The following is a 27,278-nucleotide window of genomic DNA, read 5'->3' as shown; positions in this document are numbered from 1 at the left end:
CTGGGCAGGCAACCCCCTTTGACTTGACACTTTCACTGAACTTTGATTCTGTTTACCTTTGCACGCACATATCCTTATGGAGATAACTCGTAGACCAATCTACCAATTTCAATGAGTCATTTGAAAGCTTGCGATATGTATTGCATGCCGACAGGTTGAAAGTTGATAATTGTTTTTTTTACCCTTTTATCTGGCAACCAAACTGACACCTTTTTTTACAAGGAGTCATGTTTGCATAGACCACAATACCTGCAGTCATAATGCAAACAAAAAACATAACACTGTCCTTGAAGTTGCCAGATAAAAGGGTAAAAAAAAACATTTTTCTACTGGAAAATGAGGTTCCAATGGTGTAGGTTGAAAGTTGTCAACAAAAATATTGACCCATGACCCGATAATTCAGCTCCGAGCACTGCGCATGTGTTCTACGACTTCCGACTGGATCATCATTTAAAAATCATGTGATGGAGAGCCGTGTGTGGAGAGAGCAGCTGGCATTGAATCTCAGCTTGTATACACTGGTGAGGTTGATGACAGCTGAGTGGCGAGTCAGGTGAGTGGTGAATGTCAAGGTGTCGTGTCGTTCCATCTGAAGGATGTGCTAGCCCTCGTGTGTATGAAAATTAATGTCATCTATTGGCAAATCACATCACTAGTAACATTGTATTTATAAAATGTGTATATATCACCAGACGTGTCCTTTACATACCTATCTCCACGTAACGAAAGTATTTCTTTACACAACCCATGGTGCCCACGGCCTTCTGGGAGTGAATACTCCCAGCAGCATTCACTACCAGTTTCGATACAAGTCTCAATTTATTCTTGTATTACCAAAATATGAGGGGCTGGGTGGGGAGGGTGGGGTGGGGAGGGGCTGGTCACCCCGTGGTGCCCTTATAAAACTCAACGTTTAACCTACTCACGCCGGCTTGTGCCCGCCCTTACAGTCGGCCATATTTGCGGAATACACCACGCCGCCGTTGACCCTGGCCATTGACCGAGCAACCCAACGTCCCTACCAGCTCCCTCCGCAGGAAAGTGTTGATTGACTATGATGCTTGGATCGCGGCTTTGCCAGGGAGGGTGCATCGTGGACAGCAGGGTCAGGACACGAAAATTGGGCCCTTTTTTAGTGCCGGTTTACATCTCAAAAATATGAAGACAATCCTCTGATCAATTTGTCCAGTCTCTTTTAGAGTTAAGTCCCAAATGGCAACAACATACTAACGTTTCACTTGTATTGGATCACCTTTACGGGCGTCTTCGTGTCCCTGTTACGGATGGACCGGTGGTAAAACAGATGGGCAAAGTTAATGCACACACGCTCTTACCGGAGTTTTGGCGAGGCGTTAAAAACGAACAATCGCACGAACCGAGCACTACACATTGTGGGGGACATGGCTCCGTTTATTGAGCTGACACCAATGTCCAACCGGGTCGTGCCTCCAACCGAGTCTCGGACACACAACCGCGTGGCACAACCGCGTTGGAAGTAGTTCGCGCGAGGAGCGGTTTTGGCACGGTGCGTATACAGAAAATGTCGCACCTCGTTTTCATGACCACTGGGAAACCCGCCTCCTGCCGGCCCAGTTCTAGCCCAGGTATATAGCACCAGGGCCTGGCTTCGCGTTCCCTTGGCTACGTGTCCCCACGGTGCGTGAGCCACGATGCTCCGTGCACTCGGCCCGTCCTACTCTACAAACCCCTGACCCTTCCCGTCCGCCTAACCAATGCGCAAGTGGCGGCGCTTGGAAATCGAGCTTACAAGTTGCCGACAAAGTTTGAACGCACGCATCTGCGTGTACAGCCCCTCTGTCCACACGCTGCTGGATGAGGGCCTCGCCTCGCAGGGCAGTCTGTGGCGGTTATTTCCCCACACTTTCACCACGCTGATCGGTGCAGGGCCGGTGAAGGTGGGCTGCATAGAAGTTTATAATAGCAAAGGAATCGCCGCACTTCCCTCCGTTTGCCAAAATGACGTAGCCGTGCAGGCGGCCGGCAATATAATAAGCCGTCGTGCGTGGCAGTCGCCGCCCATCCGAGGGGGTGGGGTTGCCCCATCCACCTGTTCTTTCAACCTTAACCGCAAAAGCAAATACAAACCCAGAAGAGCAGGTCACCTGACCGGGTGTGCAACCTCTAACAACCAGCCGTGCGTGGTGATCACCCCCCATCCCGAAACATCGTCCAGGATTGACCCCCCCCGCCACTTCTGCTCGGCTCTCAATATGTGACGAGATCGTGAGCACTCCGGCCGATTTGTTCATAGGCAGGCGTGGATTGGGGTGAAATGTGCAAGGTTCAAGTCACCTGGGTCTTTGTGTGCCGATGGTGGTGTTTTGTGTGTGCCGATGGTGGCTTACTTGCCGTGGCGTTGAGCAGCAACCAATAATTAATCCAGCCTGCGCGTAGAGATATGTTGCTTATTCCTTTCGCCCACCGACGTACATTGAACTTCTTTCGCACCGTACGTAGCCAACCGTGCTAATCGGAGGTGCAATAACCGAGAGGTAGTGGAAATTCGTTTACCAAAGGGTCCTTGGGGGATCTACTTGGAGGGAGCGGTGGGGGGTGAACCAATTGGGATTGATGCGGCCCTGGCCGGACTGCTGTGGAGACACGGGATATCCGGCCCAGCCTCGTGCCAGCCGCTCTTGAGCTAGGCCAGCTCCCCCCTACTGGTGGTTTGGGGGGGACACACACAAGGCATCAAAGGTTGGCAAAATCGTTCACAGCAGCCAGTTGCGAGAGTCCGTGTTCTATAAGGGGAAAATGCACAGGAATGAAATATCTCCACATTATCTCTTCCAGAGATGCATATGCTATGCCGGTGGGTTTCGCACTCACAATTCCTCAGGCCATACTCTGGGTCCACGTTACATGGTCCCTCCTGCTCGTCGTCGTACAGCTGATGTAGATGCAGAGCAGCGACTACAATTTCACGTGCAGGTGGTCAAGCCAGACAGCCGCGTCAGGAGCAGGGGAGTGTATCGCTGTGAAGGGTTCTCCAAGAGGATGAGACGCGTAAGAGTGCAGCCATGTAACGCGTGTGGACAGAAGTCTGGCTGATGTGAAGATACGGACTGGAGATAGGTTGTTAGGACTGGAGTTTGCCGACCACTGACTCAACACCGCTTACCGTCGAAATTATCTAAATCCTATTGTTAACAGCAGCAAATCTCAACAATCTAAGTTTTTTTTCCATTAAATTAAAATTATCTTAAAATACGATTAATAGCATGCTACCCTAGTTCCAGCATCGCATTTTAAAAACAGCAGCTAAAATTACCGTGGTCGTATTGCACGAGAAGTCGCCAGGCGTTTTTCCAACGCGCAGCGCAAACGCGGCCAGTGCGTCAACATTTCTCGCAATCTTTTGCAGTCGCTCACATTTCTTTTTTGCAAAGACGCATTCGCCGAACAACTCTGAATACTGCTGTCGCTGACAATAAAACACATTTGATCTGCTCACGCGGCCTTAGCTTTCACATTCAGCCTCGGTGTTTCTCACACACGCGCGCACACACACACACGCACACATTGCACACCTCTCTCACACTCACTCCTAGTATCCGCCCCCACCCTCCTCCGCTGTAAGCTCATGCTGCCCGCCGCCGGCCAACCTTGCGGATCCCGGTTCGACTCCCAGTCGTGGTGCGACGGGGGTCGGCCTGCAACGAGAGTTTGCGGGGGGGGGGGGTCGTGTTATGGGCAGAGGTCACGTGATTCGGGCACGAAAGAGTATGGATTCCTGTAGTCACGAAAGCTTCAAATCAAGAACGAAAGGCACTTTTATTTTATTTTACCAGGAAAGGCCAACTAAGCTATGTAGCTCTTTTTCAGAAGGGAAATGGCCACAAATGATAGCTCAACGAAGTGGCTTATCACGTGGAAAATGAATGCAGCCACATACTCTAAAACGCTTGTTGATTCTAAATGCGGAGGGAAAAAACGAAGAAATATCCACGCGACCACGGGAAGAACATTCAAACTCCAAATATACAGCAGCAGGCGTCAGGGTCGGAATCGAACCCACGACCTCCTGCATACCAGGCGAGTGAGTTAACATCTCCTAGCCACCGTGGTGCCACAACACAACAAGACACGATGATCAGTTCGGTTACTCAACGAAGAGGATAACACGAAAACAGCTCGGGGGAAAAAACAGCTCACCTCTGTTCCCACGTGTGCCGCTGGACGGGAGGTGATGGGGGGCGGGGCTGGGTGTTGCGTCGCGCTGGGCGTGGCTTGTCGGAGGGTTTCCTACCTTCTGGAGGCAGGACGTCAGGGTGGCCGGCGATTTTTAAGGGGAATTAATAATCGACTAGAAAAGCATCAGTCGATCACAGTGTTTAGGTCGATCGATCGACTTAATCGAGGAATCATCCCGGGAAGTAAATGGCGCTCTTTTCTTTACGGACTGGGACCTGCCAGAGGAACTTGGAGCGTCCACCAAGTTGTGTAGAACCACCAATTTAAGATGAGTGCGGTGCCATTGCTCCTGTGAGCAGGGGGGACGCGTTCATCTAACGGCAGCCAAAGTGTCGCTGCACTCAAAGCAGAGGTCGCAACCGGGTATCCGATACCCGTACCCTACCCGATACCCGGCTACCCGTTTGCGACCCTGGTGTGGCCGGGTTCGGGTAGACCGTGAGTCACTGGTGAGTCACTGTTTGTCACTCATTTCCCAACGTCTTGTCTCTTCTCACAATTCAAGTTCCTAGAATCAACACACCCGCGCCTGCAACATGGCTTCATCCCAGAGGTCGCAATCAGGTACCCGATACCCGTACCCTACCCGTACCCGGCCGGGTACGGGTAGGGTACGGGTACGGCCGAGTACGGGTACGGGTACCCGTTTGCGACCCTGGTGGCAAGAAAATGTTCTCTCCCTCTCCTGGTGCGCAGTAGGTCGTGGGTTCCACCTGGACCCTGACTCTGCCTATTGTATAACTGAAGTCGGCGTGTTCTCTCTCCCCATGGTGGTCACGTGGCTTGTTCTCCAGGAACCTCCGGTTTTGCCCTCGAGCACGTTTAGAATCAACACGCATTGTTTAGATCGTTTGGCTGCTCCTATAATTCCCGCGCGCGATAATGTTACGAGCCACTTCTATGAGCCGTCACGTGTGGCCAGGTTGCCTCTGAAAAAAAAGCTAACAGGTAAGTGGGTTTTACCGGTAAGTCGGTAAATAAAGCAACCGAGTATAGTTTAATTTTACAGCGGCTCACAACACACACCACACCAGTGCTAAACTACCGGCCTTACAAATCCAGACTGTTTACTGCGTCGTTGGCAGCGTGCAAACGCACTCGTGCGTATACAAAGCCTCTCAGCCTTATCCAGACCACTGGCTCAAAATAACTGCATGTGTGGCCGTGTTGTCGTTTTAGACCACCGACTCAAAAAAGTTTATGAAACTTAGGCCGTCCCATCAACAGGCAGCGGTGAAGTAAAGAGTGACACAACTGTAGATTGGTGTCGTCTTAATTAGGACTCACAAGTACAGTCACAAATGTTCGCCGCTGCCATAACACTGGTCAACACACTTTTTCTGGCACAAGGTATTCCAACGGTTTTAAGGTAATTTTGGGGTGCTGATTCCAAATCTGGCATCAGGTTTTTGAGATATCAAATATTGCATTTTCAATCAAAACTGCGGAAGAAAAATATTAAATAAATGTGGATATCTACATAACATGATATTATAAACACACTATCCTAATAATACAGCACCATATTTTAACACTAAAGCAGTCACTGACTCGTAACAACTTGCAATCATAAGTGACAGAGTTAATTTCGGGTAAAATCAATGAAAATGGGGTATGCCGATAGCATAAAATGAGATGTGATAGAGCAAATCTGAGATCAGATTTGGAATCAGCACCCTGAAATTAGTCTAAAACAGCTGCAAAAGTCCAGGCCAGAAAAAAATGTTTTTTTTGTTGACCAGTGTAATCATCCGCGAGCCCCATATGTGGGGAGCGCGTGTACCTTGACGCTATCTACCGGAGCCTGTGCACTTTGAAATCTCGCTTCTTCAGAACCGCTTTTTGAGTTTAGTTCATTGTCCTTCCCCGCACCTCCGCTTAGCACTTGATGAGAAAACAAATCATCACATCCTTGCAGCCGCCGTGCCGACACGCACCTGGAGAAGGAAGGTGGGGAGCGGCTGGGGCGGGGGAAGAGGCTCCGTCACTCAGTCCTCCTTCTCGCCCACGTGGCCCATGCGTGTGCGCACGTTCCTGAGCAGTGCCACGGCGACGGTGGTGGCGCCCAGCGCCACCTCGGCGAGCCAGAACGCCGTGCTCCAGTCGTAGTGCTTGGCCACGGTGCTGAACGGCAGCCCCGCCAGGAAGCCGCCAACTGCGGGAGCAGCGTTCGTTTAGGTTTTGACCAAACGCGCCAGCAAAAAAATTGTTCTGCGCCCCGGTATTTATTTACAATAAACAAAAACGTGAGGACGAACATTTTCATCGGCGATCATTTTTTTGACGAAATCAACGCTGGTCGTTTGCGCGCCATCGACGGACATCGGTAGGCGATTCGTCTGGACCGGTGCCGGGCCTCCGCCTAGGTCGAATCAGCGGTGGCGAGATGTTAACTACCTGGCCTGGAATACAGGAGGTCGTGGGCTCGATCCCGACCCTGATGCCTGCTGTATATTTGGAGTGTGCACGTTCTCCCTGTGGTCGCTTGGAGTTTTCTCCGGGTGTTTTTCCCCTCCCACATTTAGAATCAACGTGCGTTTAGAGTATTTGGGTGCCATAAATGTACACGTGATAAGCCCTTTCGCTGGGCTATCATTTGTAATAGCCAGGCCGCCTCTGAAAAATAGGCACATATCACAGTGGGCCTTACCTGGGAGTAAGTAAAAAATGAAAGTTACGTTTTTTCAAAAAAATTTTGGCTATTAATCGCGGGCATCCCTTCGCTGATCGTGCGGAGCGGGTGAACGGGGAGCTGCCTTGCCGTTCGCCATGAGCGCGACGATGGCGTGGGACGTCCCGCAGAGGTTGTGGGGGGCGCTCTCGTTGGCGATGACCCCGAACAGGGCGATGGGGCCGTAGGAGCAGAATCCAAACGCGAAGCCCAGAGCCAGGATCAGTATCTGGTTAAGAAGAAGAACAGGTAAGCGGGGGGCGGGGGGGGGACCGCTCCTAGAGTGAGCCGCAAGCTACGTCTGCCGGCATTCTCATCGTTGGCCCACCGCCGTTACCATCGTTACTGCAAACTTGAATAGGCGTTGTCCTAACGACATAATGTCATCATCAGCATCAACATTACTACAAATAATAATCAGCAGTTCGCCTGCTGTATTTCTTCACCTGAAGACGATTGCTTGTCTTCTTGGTTCTTTCGGTAAAGTCACGTAGAATGGAAACAATAAAGTAATAAAAATAAAACATATTAAAATAATTCTCACGACGTTTCGGCCACGACGCAAGCAGCCGTCCTGCTTGCATTGTGGCCGAAACGTCGTGAGAATTATTTTATTATGTTTTATTTTTATTATTTTATTATTTCCATTCTACGTGACTTTACCGAAAGAACCAAGAAGATGAATCCCTGCAGTCACGAAAGCTTTAAAACGATTGCTTGTGTTGCGATCGAAACGTCGTGATTTTTATGTTATTTTTCTATCTACGCGACTTGAAAGAAAGACCCAAAGAGTATGGATTCCTGCAGTCACGAAAGCTTAAAGTCAAGGAATAATAATAAAAATGAGTGTAATCACCACCACCACCTTCTGTACCATTATTAACTGTTTCACAACACCAATGTCACCACTATCATGAAAATCATCACCATCATCATCATCATCTTCATTTATACCATCACAGTCATCGTGATGGTGACCAATATACCACCATCCATTATGACTACCATCAATACCACCACTGTCACTAACACCACCATCGCACCATCATCTATTGACATCACCACCATGACCACCACCGCCAACACCACTCTCACTGTCATCACCACCACCACCACCGCCATCATCGCCACCATGGTCAATGTCATCACCACCGTCACCACCACCACCGTCACCACCACCACCGTCACTGTCATCACCACCACCACCGCCATCATCGCCACCATCACCACCATGGTCAATGTCATCACCACCACCGTCACCACCACCACCGTCACTGTCATCACCACCACCACCGCCATCATCGCCACCATCACCACCATGGTCAATGTCATCACCACCACCGTCACCACCACCACTCTCACTGTCATCACCACCACCACCACCGTCATCATCGCCACCATCACCACCATGGTCAATGTCATCACCACTGTCACCACCACCACCGTCACCACCACCACCGTCACTGTCATCACCACCACCACCGCCATCATCGCCACCATCACCACCATGGTCAATGTCATCACCACCGTCACCACCACCACCGTCACCACCACCACCGTCACTGTCATCACCACCACCACCGCCATCATCGCCACCATCACCACCATGGTCAATGTCATCACCACCGTCACCACCACCACCGTCACCACCACCACCACCACCACCGTCACTGTCATCACCACCACCACCGCCATCATCGCCAACATCACCACCATGGTCAATGTCATCACCACCGTCACCACCATCACCACCACCATCACCACCGTCACTGTCATCACCACCACCATCACCACCACGGTCAATGTCATCACCACCGTCACCACCACCACCACCACCGTTCCATAACAAACAGTCGGTGACGTTCGTCAACCAGGGACTCGTCGCGCCCCCCCCGCACCGACCCCACCTCCCTTGTCCCCCGCAGTCCCCCAAGTTGAAAGTTAGTGGTTGGAGTTGGGCACCTGGTGTGAGTCCGGTCCGATGAACACGCGGAATGCCCACAGCGACACCGCCATCCCACCCATCATGCCGATGAGCAGTCCGTGGCGGGGGTTGCCATGGGAGCTGAGCCCCACCTGCACGGACCGGAGGGCGCACGTCGTCAAGGCAACAGGGGTTGCCACGGTGTCGAGATGATGTCACCTACCTCGCCTGGTATGCGGGAGAGGGGTTCAAAAATGAGGACCGATTCTCAAACGTACTCTTTAAACACATTTCGAGGGAGGGAGGCCAAAACCACGAGCTCATCCGAAATTCCCTCCCTTTCTCTGCAACGGTTACATTTGACGCACGTACGTATTCCGGACTTCTTTTGCACCGTACGTAGCCAACTGCGTACCCCGGTTGGCTACGTGCGGTGCGAATAAAGTCCAACATACGTACGCACAACCATGCCAATCGGAGGGGCGTCTTACGATCACATTCACGGACGGCGCTAAGAGCGTCCAGGGTAACCGGACACCGAGCCCGCTTCTCTCTCTGCCCACCCCCCACTCACTTCGAGTCGCCGTGCGTTCCTCGAGCCTCAGAAACTGCCAAGCAATGGATTTTGGAGCTGTACGACGTCGACAGCTGCTGGTAAAGATAGTCGCCCTCGCCACCGTGGTACCCGCGTGGCGAGGGGCACCCAGCCGCCTCGGCTACCGCCTTGGCAACGCTCTCGGCTGCACTACCGGTGGTAATGAACCAGCCCAGCTGCACTACCGATCCCACCTGCACCACCAATCTCTGCTGTACCACCGATCCCCTCTGTACCATCGATTCCTGCTGCACTACCAATTCCTCTGGCACCACCGAACCCCTGCTGCACAACTGATCATTGCTGCACCACCGATCCCACTTGTTCCACCCGATCCCCTCTGTACCATCGATTCCTGCTGCACTATCGATCCCACTTGTACCACCAATCCCCTGCAGCTCAACTGATCACCGCTGCATAAATGATCACGGTTGCGCTACCGATCCCACCGTCACCGCCGATCCCAACCGTCACCGCCGGGCCTCACCTTGGCCACGGCGCGGTCGGAGAGGAATCCGGCGGCGATGCTGCCGATGAGGCCTCCGAGCTCGAGGGCGCTCAGGAACGAGCTGCCTGCGCCGTCCGCCGCCGCCGCCGCCGCCGAGACGTCGTCGTCCAGCGAGGTGTCCAGCGACAACGAGGTGTCCGCACGCGCGCCGCACGCCGAAAGGTGAAGACGATCAACGGTGAGCGAGATTGGAATATGGACCCGGCGGCTCTGGCCACAACAATGTGGAATTTCCGCGTGGCAGCCGTCGCCCCGGAGCGTACAAACGAGACGGGCGGTACACGAATGATATTGACGGTACGCACGACACAGTTAAACAACATGAATGAGACGGAGCAACACAGCGTGCAGATGAGACCTAGAGTACAAACAAAACAACACACACAAGACAAAAATATATTCCGGCCGCCTGCCACAACCTGCTTCCCCAAAGGTGGGAAACCCCACCCCCCCCTGCAAGCCCCCCGCCCATGACCTCCCGACCAGCGGCACACACGTGAACGGCAGCTTATTTTGTCCCCCCCCACCCCGCAACTATTTTCGTGGTTACGCACTCAGTCGAGTAGACGAGCCAATAATCGGCACGGTGATCGGCTACACCCAAGTGATCGGATTACATCGCGGCTCCACTCGCGTGCGTGCACGTGCATGCGTGTGTGCGCGCGCGTGCGTGTGTGTGTGCGTGCGCATGCGTGTGCGTGTTTACCCATGAGCGGCGAGTGCGTGCGTGTGTGCGTGTGCGCGCGTGTGTGCGTGCGTGTGTGCGTGCGCGTGTTTACCCATGAGCGGTGAGTGCGTGCGTGTGTGCGTGTGCGTGCGTGTGTGTGTGCGCGTGTTTACCCATGAGCGGCGAGTGCAGCTTCTCCTGGATGAGCACCAGCTGACCCCAGTCCGACAGGCACGTCTTCACGCCGAACACGACGAGGTAGGCCCCGGACAGCACCCACAGGTACGGCGAGGTGAGGAGCTCGCCCAGCGTGCTGTCCCGCACGCCGCCAGACCCTAGCCGGGGGTCACGGTCGGGGTCACGGCCGGGGTCAGGGGTCGGGGTCAGGGGTCGGGTCGGCCCGAGTGTTAAAGGGGGTGCCAGCGGTCTTGATGAGTTTCAGCGTTGGGGTCACTTTGAGAGTTCAGAATCAGAAAATGTATTTATACTGGAGAAATGCAATGAGCTATAAAGTTATTTTTTACAGATGTCCACCCATTCCCTTTCTGCCCAAAACCTTGCCCTTGCAGCCGATACTCTTGCCGCCCGTGCCCATGCCGCCCGTATCTTTCCCGCCCGTGCCCTCGCCACCCGTGTCCTTTCTGCCCATGCCCTTACCCTTTCCACCCTTGCCAGTGCCGCCCGTACCCTTACCCTTTCCACCCTTACCCTTTCCACCCTTGCCGGGCTGCACGTCGATGTCGGGGAGCCCCACGTCGCTGGGCTGGTCGCGGAGCAGCGCAGCCGCCGCCACGGCCGTCACCACGGCGACGGCGCCGGAGCCCGAGAGCACGGAGCGCCAGCCGAAGCCCAGGGAGAGCAGCAGCGCCGCCAGCAGCGGCCCCACGCTGCCGGCCAGGTTCATGCTGGTGGACAGCACGGCCCACCACGTGCCGAACTGGGACGGCTCGAACCACTAGGCCACGGCGGGGGTGGAGGAGGAGGTGGGGGGTGTGGGGGGTGCGGGGGGTGGTACCAGGAGTTAACGATAATTAGGGGACCAGTGGCCGCCATCCGCGGCACTAAAGGTGCTGCTGCCTGCTGTGGGTATTTGATTACACACATTGATCACTTTAAATCAACAAGTTCCTCCTATGTAGGGCTCCTTTCCTTTTCAGGACAAGCCCCTTCTTCTATAGGCCCCGCCTCTGTATGTTTAGGCCCCGCCTCTGTATGTTTAGGCCCCGCCTCTGTATGTTTAGGCCCCGCCTCTGTATGTTTAGGCCCCGCCTCTGTATGTTTAGGCCCCGCCTCTGTATGTTTAGGCCCCGCCTCTGTATGTTTAGGCCCCGCCTCTGTATGTTTAGGCCCCGCCTCTGTATGTTTAGGCCCCGCCTCTGTATGTTTAGGCCCCGCCTCTGTATGTTTAGACCTCACCCCTTCCCCCCGGACACGGCGTTGAGATGGGTTTGGGTCGTGGTGGAGGGTCAGGGGTGCGGCGGCCTTGACGGTGGTGACCGAAGTCCCTCTCAGATCAGCGAGATAAACTGAACTAAACTATTTTTTATTTTATTCAGGTCAAGCACACCTAGCTACATACTATAGCACTTTTTCAGAAGCGACCTGGCTGCCACAAATGACAGCGTGACAACAAAGTGGCTTATCAAGTGGAAATTTACAGCAGCCAAACACTATAAACGCATGCTTCTAAATGTGGAGGGAAAAACCAGAGCACCCGGAGGAAAATCTACGTGATCACGGGGAGAGAGAGAGAGACACGCAAACTCCAACATATAAAAGGCGTCAGGGTCGGGATCGAACCCACGACCTCTTGTACACCAGGCAAGCTAGTTAACATTTCACCACCGCCCGCAAGCCCGTGGGTGCAAAAGCACAGCCGTTGTCAACTCGGATTCCAGGGCACAGCTGACGGCTGACGTGAGTGTCGAGTGAATACCGAACCTGTCCTCGGTCGCTCCCTTCACCAACTGGCAAGCGGAAAAGCGCGGCGAAGGTCGGTCAAAATATCCCCGTGACTGGCAAGGCGTGGGGAGGCGCACCCGAGTGGTTCTGTGATGGAAGGTGTCATCTGTCCTGCAAGTAATTTTGTTTAAGCTTTAGTAATCACAAGAAGGGTGTCCGTAAATAGAGGGCAGCAGCAGTCCTCGCACAACGTGGTGGAAGTGGATAAGATGGCGGTGAAGGCAATGGGAGAGCCAAATAGAGAGATTTTAGAGAGATGCGGGGGGGGGGGGGGAGATGGGGTGAGATGGTGGGGTGAAATGGGGGAGAGTTGGCGGTGAGATGGAGGGAGATGGGGAGGGAGGAGGATGGGGTGAGATGGGGATATGAAGTTAAATGGGGGAGATATGACAACGAAATTAAGGGAAACATCTTCACAATTCTGTCGGACTCAAATTGTATATCTTGTGGGTTTACTCTCCAACACACCAGTGTGCTCCAGTAGTAACTAATTGACACGTTTTGTTTACGTCACAAACGTTACTAATCTTCTGTGTCAGGTGGTGGTGGATTAATGACACATTTATATTTACGCAATCTAACCCCGTAAAAAAATCTTCATGGATAATATTGGTCGCGAAAAGCCGACTAGGATTTCAACTGAAATTAAGGGAGTTGGAGACGGAGAGAGATAGCGGGGAGATGGGGACCAGGGAGAGACGAGAGGAGACCTGGGGGAGAGGCGATTGGGGTCAAGGAAGTGCAGTTGGCGAGACAAGCACATGGCGTGCGAGTTATTAAGTTCACACCGAGGTGGGAATGATCAGCACGCTGCTGCCTGCGAGAGAGAGAGAGATGGCTTCGCGAGCGAGGGGCGAGCGAGGGACGCGCGTCAGCAGGAGAGGGTGGCCGGAGGGGACTAGCAAGGACAAGTGATTCAAGGCCCTCCCCTCCCCCATCCCAGAGCTTAGACCACAGCAGGGCCACGCACAATATGAGAAAATATCTGACCAATCCAATATTCAGAAGTCTGGCCAATTCCTGCTTCATCAAGTGATGTGCATGTTGGAGGAAGCTGTGTCCAGAGAAAGCCCAACCCGTTTTAAGGGGAGATTTAACGGGCGTACGACTTACTTGCTGTACTTCCTCATATACGGCCGACTCATTGCCCAATTAAAAATCAGTCGTGTTGTTACAGTATAAGCACATTTTTTGGGGGGGAAAATGCCATTAATTTGTCTTCGTTTTTTTTCATTTTCTTCGTTTTTTTTCATTTTCTTCGTTTTTTTTCATTTTCGTATTTTAAGGGCTATTTTATGTGCGTGGCAGATAGACCAGAAAAACCTGGAGCAAATCCAACGAATGCGCACAACACCCCACATCTTGCCTACCTCGCAGAGTTTCACAAGCGATCCACCAACCCTTGCCTCCAAAAGCGCCGGTTCAGCAACTTGCGTCACCTCGCCCAGCGCCGTAATATCAGAATGAGATTATTTATCTAGACTGTAAGAATCCGTTGAGCTACAAAGCTCTTTTGTCACAGATGTCCAGTGGGGGCGGGTCAGAACGTTACAACAACAAACAATACAAAAGAAACACGATAGGATTGTAAAGTATAGGGAAAGTTAAACAAATTAATTAAAAATATACAAATAAAAACTAAACGATGTTGTTTTTTAATCTTGATTCGAAGCTTTCGTGACTGCAGGAATCCATACTCTTTGGTTCTTTTGGGAAAGTCACGTAGGTACAAAATAAAAATAAATCACAACGTTTTGGGCGCAACACAAGCGTCCATCATCAGGTGGGAAAGCATGGTCTGCTGCTGAGGCAGACTGTTTTATGTTGTTTTTTCTTAACTTACCCGGTGAAGCCCAGAGGTATGAACTTATTTTTTCGTTCAGAGGTGACCTGACACTGCACACGACATCCCCGCTGTGTCACGGCTACACATGAATGTTCTCCCTCCTGTGCCACCCACCACCCACCACTGTCTTGCCAACGCTTTATTTATTTCAGCCGAGTCTTGCTTATGTCATGTCGATGGTCTGGCCATACTTCACCACACTCGTCGGTACAGGGTTGTTGAAGAGGGATGGCCCAGGACCGGTTCCAGATATCATTCATGGGCATTAGCCGTGGCCGAGAATCAAACTCGTTTCAAAGCTTTCGTGACTGCAGGGATTCATCTTCTTGGTTCTTTCGGTAAAGTCACGTAGAATAGAAATAATATAATGTTTTATTTTTATTATTTTATTATTTCCATTCTACGTGACTTAACCGAAAGAACCAAGAAGATGAATCAAACTCGTGTTTACAGGCTCACAGCGCAGAGCTAATGTTCCAGTCAAAGCAAATTCATTCATAGAAGCAGATATCCATTGCAAACCAATTTTGTTCATCTGAAATGACGAAAGCCTATTAGGGCTCTGATAAGCATGTGTGTTTGTGTGCCTGTGTGTTGCCGGGCGTGGTGCTGGCCACCCACCCCCTTCGTGTGCCATGCCGGCCTTCATAGGTGCTACTCGCTCGCAGCACTTGCCACAAAGAGTCCGTTACAGCTACATAAGGGATCTTTGTCTTTGTTGTGCGCGTGCGAACATGTGTTTGTGAGGTTAACACGTAGGCTTTCGCGACCAATATTATTCATAATCAACGTTTTTGGGTTTAGATCGCGTTATTTATAAATGTGTCGAAACCCTCCACCACCCGACACGGCGAATTGCCCGATGATGCTGGATGCAATTACCAGCGAAACGTCGTGCTCAAATTGTAAATGTTGTGGTTTCACGCTTCAACACACCGGTGGGCTAAAGCAGTGAACTATTTGTCTTTTGCAAACGTGACACTTTTTTACTGATTGGCCGTGTCGGGTGGTGGAGGGTTACGACACATTTATAAATAACGCGATCTAAACCCAAAAACGTTGATTATGAATGTGTTTGTGAGCCTGTGTGTGCACTCGCGTGTGTACGGGGAGCGGTAGCGTGGTGGTTGGTGCACTGCGCTACGAACCCGGCGACCCGAATTCAATTCCCGCTCACGACCAATAAAACTGTTGAATAATAATTGAACCAGTCCAGGGCCTTCCCTAGGTCGACTCGGCCTTAATTGAGTATCTGCGTAAAACAGACAAAGACGGCCGGGCGCGGCGTTGGTGGCCACCCACCGCCTCGTACGTCGCACCGGCCTTCACAGTTGCTCGCGGACAGCGCTTGCCCCCAACAGTCTGCTAAGGCTACACGAGAGGGGGGGGGGGCGGGTGGGATCTTTGTCTCTGTGCAAGCAGCGTGTTTACGCCGCTGGCTCGAATGAAACGTTGCGAAAACTTCGCAATTAGCGGTGGCGGCGGCGATGATATTTCTCACGAGAGCGTGCGGTGGCGCAACGTGTCCCTCGAGCCGCCTATTTTTGGGCCGCGGGCGTTCGCCCCTCGGCGGCCGGCCTGGGGAGAGGGGGGTTACGTGACAGCGCCGGGGGGGGGTGGGGGAGCGGCAAGAGAACTGCGAGGTCAGGCGCGCAAGTGGGCACGGCGAGTCCCCGGGCGGGGAGGAAGCGGAACGCGACACCGCCGTGGGCTGCGAGTGATTAGTGGGCACGCGAACAACACAGAGATCCCCCCCCCATAGCCACGCGGGCTCGAGGGGAAAGTTCTGTTAGCAAACACCGATTGAGACTGGCGCCGCGCACGACACGACGGTGTGTGGGGTGTGGGCAATGCTACGCCTGGCCGCCTCGGGAGATCCGGCGCCAATGTTGCTTTTCACATTGCGCCAGGTAATCAGGGATGGATGCCCAGGGCGTGGTTAAGATATTCGCCGCTGATTTTGGCGGTGCGCAATTTTTTTTTTACCGAGGTAGCTCTTAGCGCAGTGCGACAATCACTGTCGTAGCGCTCCCCCGCACTCAACACAAAAAGACAAAGATCCCCACGCAGCCTGAACAGAATGTTCGGGCAAGTGCTGTTAGCGAGCACATGGCGCACGAGGGGGTGGTGTGACGAGCACCACGCCCCAGCCACCTTTTTCTCCCCAGTGCTGGATGTTTGCACCCCACGCCAGGTGCTCATTTTCAACCCAGTCAACCTACGCATGGTCCAGAACCGGTGCGGATGTACGCCACTGGATGTGAGCCGTGGCCTTTCTATAGAGACTCCGAACAGCCACACGAACGCTGGAAGGTAAAACATTCCAACAGGTGCGCAAGTAAAACCGAGCGAGCATGCCCCGAATGCACCTTCGATAAGAACAGGCGTTGTGTGTTAACCAGGGCAGGCGATGCGCTGCGGAGCAATGGGGCGAAGCGGTTCGCGAGTAGGGCGCTGTGAACCCGGCGGATTCTGAGTTCAAATCCCAGCCACGGCTAATGTCAATGGCCAGTGATATCCGAACCGGTCCTGGTACCATTCCGCCCCCCCCCCACCCCTTCGTTATTTCGCATAATAATTGCGTCTGATAATTTTGTGTGGTAATTGATTTTTCTTCACGCCAACAAGTCAGCTGTTTCTCAGACTTGTTTAGGCCCGCGGACCACTCAGGCGATGCAAACACTTTGCGTGGGTCGCCCAGCCCCTACCACCACCACTCCTGGTGACAAAACGAATTCCTTTTCTCTCTAAATACCACTCGTACTAAACGATTCGTATTTACCGGAACATAAAAGCACTTTTTTTTTTACGCAGCCATAATTTTCTTTTTAGGGGGGCATTTAGACCTTAGGGTTAGGGTGGTTTAACCAGGGTAGTTTACCCATTTAAATATCATAAGTAAAATATGAATGTCATTATTGTCCGGATAAACCTGCGTTTACATCACAGCCCCACGGACCACCTGGAGGACCGTCAAGGACCACCGGCGGTGGGACCGGGGGACCGCACCGTGACACCCGCCGTTCATAAAAGTGACACCTTGAGAAGCCACAATCATTCGAGGGAGAGTCTTTCTGGTTACGGGGGTGTACGGCTTACAGCAGTTAATGATCGCTAGAAAGTCAAAGTGATTTCCTACTCAAATGAGCACTGAGCTATCGGTGCTCATCTCCCACGGCGGGAATTCCACATTCCTATGCCGAAATCCAGCTGACAGTGAGTCTGGCTACTGCGAGATTTTTTTCCCCGTATATTGTACGGAGGCGGGCTGGCGGCGAGCGCACTGCACTACGAGCCTGGCGATGCGAGTTCCATCCCTAACGTTGGGCTCTCCCCCACCTTCAACAACCTCGCACACCGATTATGACGGTGAAGTATGGCCAAACCCTCCCCCCGCCCGCCCCGCCCCAATAACCGATACGGCGTGGGCAGACCTTCATCCAGCAGCGGATCGACACGGGGCTGTACATCACTTTCACTTACACTCAGCAACGTTTGGCTTGACAGCCATTACCGGGGTAACAGATAAACCACCCCGGGGTAACCGCAGTAAGCCATTACAAATATTAACTCGACTTGCCCACAGGCATCAGAAGTGCGGTGCCAGCATTAGCCGTGCTCGACTTCTGACGGTGAACGGTTTTGGCCGTGACCTTTTTGCCGGATGCACTTCACCGTGAGAATAATGCGTCACCGGTGAGAGAGACGCCATGCACACGCTGGAGGCCTAAGGTAGCACCGTCCTCTTGGACGCGTTCCCTCCCCTCGCTGCCATTCCGTCGCCAGTCTCGTCCGTTGCGTCCAGTCGTGCGTCCTGCCCAGGCCCATTCACTCGTCTTAACCTTTTCCCATTCCGATGACGTACACGGTAACGTACGTGTACTGATGACGTACGTGTACTGTTCCAATGACGTTACACGTACGTACACGTACGTCATTGGAATGGCGTTAGAATACAAACTAAACTAACTTTATCGGTACCGAGGCTCCCACAAGGGAGGGAGGGAGGGCGTGTGGCACAATTTGGCGCCAGCTTTCATAAAGTCCGGTCATGTCGCTATAGTTCTCTGCGGTGAGTACAATGTGTTGAAGAAAAAAACCGGCGCTATGCCTCCCTAAATAAAATTATCGCGAACCGCTTTCCCGTTCCGTGATTCAGCGGCGAAAGGGGAACCCCACCCTGCAACTTGCAGACGTCTCCGTACGGGAAAGGGTTAACTTTAAAAATGAATTCGATTTAAAGCTTTCGTGACTGCAGGGATTCATCTTCTTGGTTCTTTCGGTAAAGTCACGTAGAATGGAAATAATAAAAATAAAACATAATAAAATACAATTCTCACGACGTTTCGGCCACAACGCAAGCATCCGTCCTCAAGAAGATTTCAAAATGATGTCCACGCGTTCTTCTCCCTGCCTCTCGGTGTCGTTCCCGGGGGCAGAGGTCAGAGCTGTTTAATATTTGACCCGGGCCGAGCGCCCCGGCACGGCGGTTGGGCGGCGGCCCTGTAGATAGACACTCAACGCAGCCAGCGGCTCAAAGGTGGCCACGTGACGCGGCGTGAAAGCCCACCAACGGCATCTGCCGATGGCAAGGGTCCCAAACCACGACAAATCTCCCTCCCGCCCTCCTTCCCTCCGCCACCAGCCTCCCTCCGCCACTCAAACCGTGACCTCCCCCCCCCCACACTCCCCTCCCTACTCCCCCCCTCCCCTACCCCCTCCCGCCAATCGCCGAGGTCTTTGTGTGTCAGCAGGAATGTGCGTAAAAAGGGCAGCAAACATGTTTTGCTGGTAACAGATAATGTGGCCCAACCCAGACCCTGCTACAGGCCGGGTCAGCCACCAAACTGCCCCACCCCGCTGCTGTTGTTGTTGCTGCTGTTGTTGCTGAAGCTGCTGCTGCTGCTCCCATAGACTTCTGTTTTTGTGTGAAATCTCCGTGTTGGGAGCAGAGAACATCAAGAAGCCGGACGCGAAGGAGAAATGAACAGAGGGCTCCGCGCCGGGAGTGAAGAGCGCGGAGGCACTTCAACGAATCTTGACGAGGAAGGAAATCGGGGGTTGGGCAGGTGGTGGTGAGAGGGAATGAACTGAAGGAGGCGATTGGGGCAGGTGTCGTGTATAGGGTAGTGTATAGTAGTGTGGTGTATAGTAGTGTGGTGTATAGGGTAGTGTATAGTGTGGTGTATAGGGTAGTGTATAGTGTGGTGTATAGTAGTGTGGTGTATAGTAGTGTGGTGTATAGTAGTGTGGTGTATAGTAGTGTGGTGTATAGTAGTGTGGTGTATAGGGTAGTGTATAGTAGTGTGGTGTATAGTAGTGTGGTGTATAGTAGTGTATAGTAGTAGTGTGGTGTATAGGGTAGTGTATAGTAGTGTGGTGTATAGGGTAGTGTATAGTAGTGTGGTGTATAGTAGTGTGGTGTATAGGGTAGTGTATAGTAGTGTGGTGTATAGTAGTGTGGTGTATAGGGTAGTGTATAGTGTGGTGTATAGGGTAGTGTATAGTAGTGTGGTGTATAGTAGTGTGGTGTATAGGGTAGTGTATAGTGTGGTGTATAGGGTAGTGTATAGTGTGGTGTATAGTAGTGTGGTGTATAGTAGTGTATAGTAGTAGTGTGGTGTATAGGGTAGTGTATAGTAGTGTGGTGTATAGGGTAGTGTATAGTAGTGTGGTGTATAGGGTAGTGTATAGTAGTGTGGTGTATAGGGTAGTGTATAGTAGTGTGGTGTATAGTAGTGTATAGTAGTAGTGTAGTGTATAGGGTAGTGTAAAGAGTAGTGTATAGTAGTGTGGTGTATAGTAGTGTGGTCTATAATAGTGTATAATAGTAGTGTGTATAGTAGTCTAATCAAGGCACGAGGAGGTGGGGGAGGGGAGGTGAGTAGCAGGGACGACAGTGAGGTGAGGAGGAGGGGAGTGAGGGTGAGGGAGCAGGGGGCAAGCCGATTGGTGGTGAGCAACAAGGGAGGCTGAGCAGGGTGGAGGGCAGAGGTCGCAAACGGGGTTTTGATTCCTTACCCGTACCCGGCCGCACCAGGGTCGCAAACGGCTACCCGTACCCGTACCCGGCCGGGTACGGGTAGCCGGGTATCGGGTAGGGTACGGGTATCGGGTACCCGGTTGCGACCTCTGTTGGAGGGTGGACACTGAGGTGATGAGGGGTGAGGAGCGGGAAGCTGCGGTCAGGTGACGAGCAAGGTTAGCAGCGGAGTGAGGAATGGGGTGAGGAACGGAGTTCGTGTTCGCGGTGAGCAGCAGGGTGAGGAACGGAGTTCGCGGTGAGCAGCAGGGTGAGGAACGGAGTTCGTGTTCGCGGTGAGCAGCAGGGTGAGGAACGGAGTTCGTGTTCGCGGTGAGCAGCAGGGTGAGGAACGGAGTTCGCGGTGAGCAGCAGGGTGAGGAACGGAGTTCGCGGTGAGCAGCAGGGTGAGGAACGGAGTTCGCGGTGAGCAGCAGGGTGAGGAACGGAGTTCTCGGTGAGCAGCAGGGTGAGGAACGGAGTTCGCGGTGAGCAGCAGGGTGAGGAACAGAGTTCGCGGTGAGCAGCAGGGTGAGGAACGGAGTTCGCGGTGAGCAGCAGGGTGAGGAACAGAGTTCGCGGTGAGCAGCAGGGTGAGGAACGGAGTTCGCGGTGAGCAGCAGGGTGAGGAACAGAGTTCGCGGTGAGCAGCAGGGTGAGGAACGGAGTTCTCGGTGAGCAGCAGGGTGAGGAACGGAGTTCGCGGTGAGCAGCAGGGTGAGGAACGGAGTTTGCGGTGAGCAGCAGGGTGAGGAACGGAGTTCGTGTTCGCGGTGAGCAGCAGGGTGAGGAACGGAGATCACGGTGAGCAGCAGGGTGAGGAACAGAGTTCGTGTTCGCGGTGAGCAGCAGGGTGAGGAACGGAGTTTGCGGTGAGCAGCAGGGTGAGGAACGGAGTTCGCGGTGAGCAGCAGGGTGAGGAACGGAGTTTGCGGTGAGCAGCAGGGTGAGGAACGGAGTTCGTGTTCGCGGTGAGCAGCAGGGTGAGGAACGGAGTTCTCGGTGAGCAGCAGGGTGAGGAACGGAGTTCGCGGTGAGCAGCAGGGTGAGGAACGGAGTTCGCGGTGAGCAGCAGGGTGAGGAACGGAGTTCGTGTTCGCGGTGAGCAGCAGGGTGAGGAACGGAGATCACTGTGAGCAGCAGGGTGAGGAACGGAGTTCGTGTTCGCGGTGAGCAGCAGGGTGAGGAACGGAGTTTGCGGTGAGCAGCAGGGTGAGGAACGGAGTTCGCGGTGAGCAGCAGGGTGAGGAACGGAGTTCGTGTTCGCGGTGAGCAGCAGGGTGAGGAACGGAGTTTGCGGTGAGCAGCAGGGTGAGGAACAGAGTTCGTGTTCGCGGTGAGCAGCAGGGTGAGGAACGGAGTTCGCGGTGAGCAGCAGGGTGAGGAACGGAGTTCGCGGTGAGCAGCAGGGTGAGGAACGGAGTTCGTGTTCGCGGTGAGCAGCAGGGTGAGGAACGGAGTTCGTGTTCGCGGTGAGCAGCAGGGTGAGGAACGGAGTTCGCGGTGAGCAGCAGGGTGAGGAACGGAGTTCGCGGTGAGCAGCAGGGTGAGGAACGGAGTTCGCGGTGAGCAGCAGGGTGAGGAACGGAAATCGCGGTGAGCAGCAGGGTGAGGAACGGAGTTCGTGTTCGCGGTGAGCAGCAGGGTGAGGAACGGAGTTCGCGGTGAGCAGCAGGGTGAGGAACGGAGATCGCGGTGAGCAGCAGGGTGAGGAACGGAGTTCGTGTTCGCAGCGAGCAGCGAGCGGAGCGACGAGCGAGCGAGCCGTGGCGCCCTCACCTTACGCAGCATCTTCCCGCAGGGCGGCCAGCCGAAGCCCTGCGCCAGGCCGTTCGCGAACCAGATGGCCGCGAAGGCGGACGCAGAACCGGCGCCGGCGAATGCCACGTTGGTGAGGCCGACGAGGGCCAGTCCCAGCGCGAAGAGGGCCCGCGCGCTCAGCCGGTCCGAGAGCACGCCGCTGCCGAACTTGCTGATGGCGTAGGCCAGGGCCTGGCTGCTGGTGATGAGGCCTGCGCGCATCCCACGGGGTGGTGGAGAGGGTGGGTGGGAGATTGATGAGGTGGAGAAGAAGGTTGCGGAGGGAGGGGAAGGGGGGGATATTACATTTGGGTTGGTTTTTTTACCCTTTTATATGGCAACAAAACTGACACTTTTTTACAAGGAGTCATGTTCGCATTGACCACAATACCTGCAGTCGTAATGCAAACAAAAAACATAACTCTGATAATGTATGCACTGTCCTTGAAGTTGATTGGTCCACACCCGAGGCAGCTTTCCTTAGAGCCTAGTCTCACATGGTGTTGGACCAGATGACACCAAAAGGCGCAACATGACTCCTTGTAAAAAAGATAAAAGGGTAAAAAACCAATTATCATATTTTTCTACTGGCAAATGAGGTTCCAATGGTACATTTGGGTTTTTGCACGGCGGTCAAAATGTGTTGGAGTCGGGCGGAGAAGATGGGGTGAGGGAGAGGTTGAGGGACGGGGTCAGGGTCATTCACAACCCAGGGGCTGCCAGAGCTCTGAACACACCACGAGTGAAAAGTGAATGCAAAGAGAAACGGCTCAACTTAGCGATGGGGGGGTAATGTTAGGGTTGGGTGGCAGAGCTCACTCACCAACCAGACTTTAGCCATACCACGAAGCCTAATCATTCTCGTCAACACAAGCCACTAACCACATCAGTCAACAAGACGTTCGCCCGACATCTGGCCTACTACTATTTATTTAATGCGACTTTGTTTCTTTGACCAGGCAATGCCCGCTGGACAACCACAGCCAAACGCTAATATAACATCACACACACACAAAAACCACCCACGCATTAACCGTAATCCTAACCATAACCACACTAGCCATCTAGACCCTAGCCTTACCCCCGACTATAACCACACCAGCCAACAAGATGTTATTCTACCCAGAACAGCATCAGAAAACCAGGCCATGGCACAGCGGCCGCACATCCGTTAGCCATATGCACGGAGTCAGTCCCTCGGCCTAGATCAAATGCAAGAATAGATAAGAATAGAATAGCATGCATGGCAAGCGATCAATCACAGACTGCTGCGATAGATTAAGTTTCACTTCGCCATAGCCAAAAGAGAGGGCAAGACGCACAAACTGGCAACAATGAAGATCATCCGCACCCATCAGTTACGCTCGTAACTTTCTTTGATTTGACCAGTTACGTGTTAATTGTGCGCCGTGTATTTTTCTAAACGTAGTTTTTTTTCCGGCCGTACAGAGAGTGCAGCACAGGTACACAGACGAAACACTTTGCTCACTCGAGACCCAGACATCGCAACCTCCTGGCTTTGGCAATCGTCCTCCTCGACGACACTGGGGGGTGGGATCATCAACTGCATCATCAGAACATCACACCAAGCAGGCCGATGTCGCACCACAAGACACAAGCCAGAGTGGCGATTGTGGACATGCAACTCACACTATGGGCCATATATTAGACCCGAAGAGGCATAATGATGCATAGACACTCAATGAGACTAATAGAGATACAATAAAGGGGCCCGTCCATAAATGACGTGCATTTTGAGGTGACGTCACATTTCTCAAACCCCCCCCCTCGTCACACATCGTCACAAATGTCTGACCCCCCCCCCCACCCTAGGTGCGTGACGTCATTTATGGACGGCCCCAAAGACACAAGTCACAGTCGTGCGAGCGTGGCCATGCAAACCCAAACTGTGGACCGTATAGTGGTCCCAAAGAAACACAGTGACACATCCTGATACACAGAGACTCACAGAGATTAATAGAGATACATACTGGTAGGAACCACCTGGTTCCACCAGCCCACAGGGGATTATTGTGTCCGTCCGTCGTGCATCCAAAAATGAGAGGGGTGGGGCTGGGTGGAGAGGGGAGGGTGGGGAGGGGCTGGGTGGGGAGGGTGGGGCTGGGTGAGGGGTGGGGCTGGGTGGGGAGGGAGGGAGGGGCTGGTCACCCCGTGGTGCCCTTATAAATCTCAACGTTGAACCTACTCACGCCGGCTTGTGCCCTCCCTCACAGTCGGCCATATTTGCGGAATACACCACGCCGCCGTTGACCCTGGCCATTGACCGAGCAACCCAACGTTCCTACCAGCTCCCTCCGCAGGAATGTGTTTAAAGACACAAGCCACAGTGGTGCGAGTGTGGCCATGCAAACCCACACTTTGGGCCGTATATTGTGAACTACTGTGGTCGGAGAGGAAAACGACACGAATTCTCCTCTCGACCAGGCACGCAGACCTCAACATTCATCACACGTACGAAGAGAATACAGTACTCTGTCAGAACATTTCTGTACACTGGAGGAAATCCGATGAGGTATAAAGCTCTATTTTCACAGCTGTCCAGTAGGGGCACGGGGTCAAAACGTTACAACAAACAATACAACAAACACAACAGGAGCGCAAAGTATAGGAAAAGTTAAACAAATTAATGAAAAATATAAAAAAGTGGCGGTTTTTTCTTAACGTTAAGAAAAAACGTTAAGAAAAAACCGCCACTTTTTTCAAAATTTCTTGCTGTGGGTTTCACACCTGATGATGATTGCTTCTGTTGCAGTCGAAACGTCGTGAGAATTGTATTGTTTTATATTTTAATTATTTTATTGTTTCCCTTCTACGTGACTTTACCGAAAGAACCAAGAATATGAATCCCTGCAGTCACGAAAGCTTTAAATCGAAAAATATACAAATAAAAACTAAACTGTTTTTTTTACCTTACCAGGTAAAGCCCAGAGGTATGAACTTATTATTTTTGTTCAGAGACGACCTGACACTGCACACAACATCCCCGCTGTGTCCCAGCTACACATGAATGTGCTCCCTCCTGTGCCACCCACCACCACCAAGCACCACTGTCTCTTGCCAGCCCTTTATTAAATCTTTTATATTAAGTTCGCTTGCTTGCTTAGGACCGTGCAAATCTTTCGGTCGTTTTTAAACCCACTTCCCGTGATCAAATCGAGCTGACATTTTCCACACAGACTCGTTGTGCGTGACAATTAATGTTCGTGAAATTTTTTTCCAAAATGTTACACTTTTTAGGACAAAAATATTATATTTAATTACCAATTGCTTAATGGTGCAATGCAATCATCTGACCCATAGGTGGCAGCCATCTCAAGCCAGAGGACGAGAGGACTCTAGCCGCCAAGCATATAAAGGATTTATAGTGAAAAACTTTGTTTTTACGGGTTATACTTATTTGTTTCAGCTGAGCCTGTCCGGGTTAGTGACCTGTAGAATATATCCACACCCGGCACACAACATCGAGTTGTGCCGCTCGCCCAATGGCTGTGGTTACTCCGGTTAAGTTTCTCGTGCAGCCCAGCAAGGATGCAATGCGCAGTGGTTGTAAATGTTTGGTATACTTTGGATGGATTTAAAAGCGGACCGGAAAATAACGCGACCAGTTCAGCACTGACAACTCCAAGCACTTACGATTGATTATGTAACGGTGAATTATTGCACGTTCATCATCCAGCAGTGGCTTTATCACGGCTGATGATGATGGTGATCATGAATTAATTCACATCCCTCCCCGGGACCCGAACAGTCATTCGGCTGGGTTCTGCAAACCGCATGAAGGCACCGCGTCCCGAATCTTGATTCTGAATCAATTGTGTTGGGGACGGGGGTGGAGGGGCGTCCTTGGAAGAAGCCACGCAGGGTCCCCCTCACTTCCATCCCAGCCCCCCCCCCTCTCCCCCAGGCCCCCCTTCCATTCCAGCCCCCCCCCCTTTCTACCCCAGGTCCCCGCTTCCATCCCAGCCCACCCCCCCCTTCTACCCCAAGTCCCCCCCCCCCTTCCATCCCAGCCCCCCCTTCTACCCCAGGCCCCTCCTGCCATCCCAGCCCCCCCCCCCTTGTACCCCAGCCCCCCCCCTTCCATCCCAGCCCCCCCACTTCCATCGCAGCCCCCCCCCCTTGTACCCCAGGTCCCCCCTTCCATCCCAGCCCCCCCCCCCCCTTGTACCCCAGCCCCCCCCCCTCCATCCCAGCCCCCCCCCTTCCATCGCAGCCCCCCCCCCTTGTACCCCAGGTCCCCCCTTCCATCCCAGCCCCCCCCCTTGTACCCCAGCCCCCCCCCCTTCCATCCCAGCCCCCCCCCCCCTCTTGTACCCCAGGCCCCCCTTCCTCACCCAAGTCGTCTTTCTCGAGCGTGACCTCCTGCATGACGGCCGGCATGACGAACGAGAAGGTCTTGCGGTTGAAGTAGTAGAGCGTGTAGCCCACGAACATCGCGGCGAAGATGGTCACCCGGTAATATCCGTAGTCCCCTTGTCTCGCCATCGCTGCCAGCAAAGACACGGACAGCGTTTGTGTGGCCGCGTCTGTGTGGCCGTGTGGCTGTGTGGCTGATTGTGTGTGTGGCTGTGTGTGTGTGTGGCTGATTGTCTGTGCGGCTGATTGTGTGTGTGGCTGTGTGTCTGTGTGGCCGTGTGGCTGTGTGTGTGTGGCTGTGTGTGTGTGTCTGTCTGTGTGGCTGTGTGTCTGTGTGGCTGTTTGGGTGTGTGGCCGTGTGTGTGTGGCTGTGCGGCTGATTGTGTGTGTGGTTGTGTCTGTCTCTTCGACCTCCGGGGGACAGCGACCACGGCGTGAGGACGCCGTGCGGAGTGCCGTCGGCGTGCGCTTTAACACGCCAGCACCACCACGATCCTCCACACTCTCCTCCCACTCCCCACTCTCCTCCCACTCCCCACTCTCCTCCCACTCCCCACTCTCCTCCCACTCCCCACTCTCCTCCCACTCCCCACTCTCCTCCCACTCCCCACTCTCCTCCCACTCCCCACTCTCCTCTTACCTCTTCTTCCCACTCTCCTCCCCACGAAAGATGGCTACACGAGGCGCGTGC

General features: G+C 53.2%; 1 protein-coding gene across 1 annotated transcript; it reads right to left on the bottom strand.

Annotated features, from left to right (window-relative positions):
* Nucleotides 1–1,389: 1,389 nt before the first annotated feature.
* SLC37A4 (solute carrier family 37 member 4) lies at nucleotides 1,390–27,049 on the bottom strand. The gene is made up of 10 exons (XM_078608125.1): nucleotides 26,999–27,049; nucleotides 26,566–26,718; nucleotides 22,190–22,422; nucleotides 11,289–11,535; nucleotides 10,754–10,915; nucleotides 9,893–9,978; nucleotides 8,849–8,962; nucleotides 6,977–7,115; nucleotides 6,153–6,370; nucleotides 1,390–3,674 (listed from the first exon to the last, which is right to left on the bottom strand). Exons 2-9 carry the CDS (start codon nucleotides 26,714–26,716, stop codon nucleotides 6,204–6,206), a joined length of 1,299 nt encoding a protein of 432 aa, XP_078464251.1. The 5' UTR covers nucleotides 26,717–26,718; nucleotides 26,999–27,049; the 3' UTR covers nucleotides 1,390–3,674; nucleotides 6,153–6,203.
* Nucleotides 27,050–27,278: the final 229 nt, after the last annotated feature.

This window comes from Lampetra planeri, chromosome 29 (assembly GCF_965212315.1).
Source record: "Lampetra planeri chromosome 29, kcLamPlan1.2.h2, whole genome shotgun sequence".
Classification (NCBI taxonomy): Eukaryota; Metazoa; Chordata; class Hyperoartia; order Petromyzontiformes; family Petromyzontidae; genus Lampetra; species Lampetra planeri.
This window is presented reverse-complemented; position numbering and strand designations above follow the sequence as displayed.

Excerpts from the sequence above, each read along its gene's own strand:
- SLC37A4 (XM_078608125.1), bottom strand. The coding sequence starts at position 26,716 with ATGGCGAGACAAGGGGACTACGGATATTACCGGGTGACCATCTTCGCC. Across the intron at positions 10,916-11,288 it reads GCCCGGCAAGGGTGGAAAGG|GGTCTGGCGGCGTGCGGGAC; the intron begins GTAAGGGTGGAA and ends ACCCCCGGCTAG. Across the intron at positions 6,371-6,976 it reads CGTCGCGCTCATGGCGAACG|TTGGCGGCTTCCTGGCGGGG; the intron begins GCAAGGCAGCTC and ends CTGCTCCCGCAG.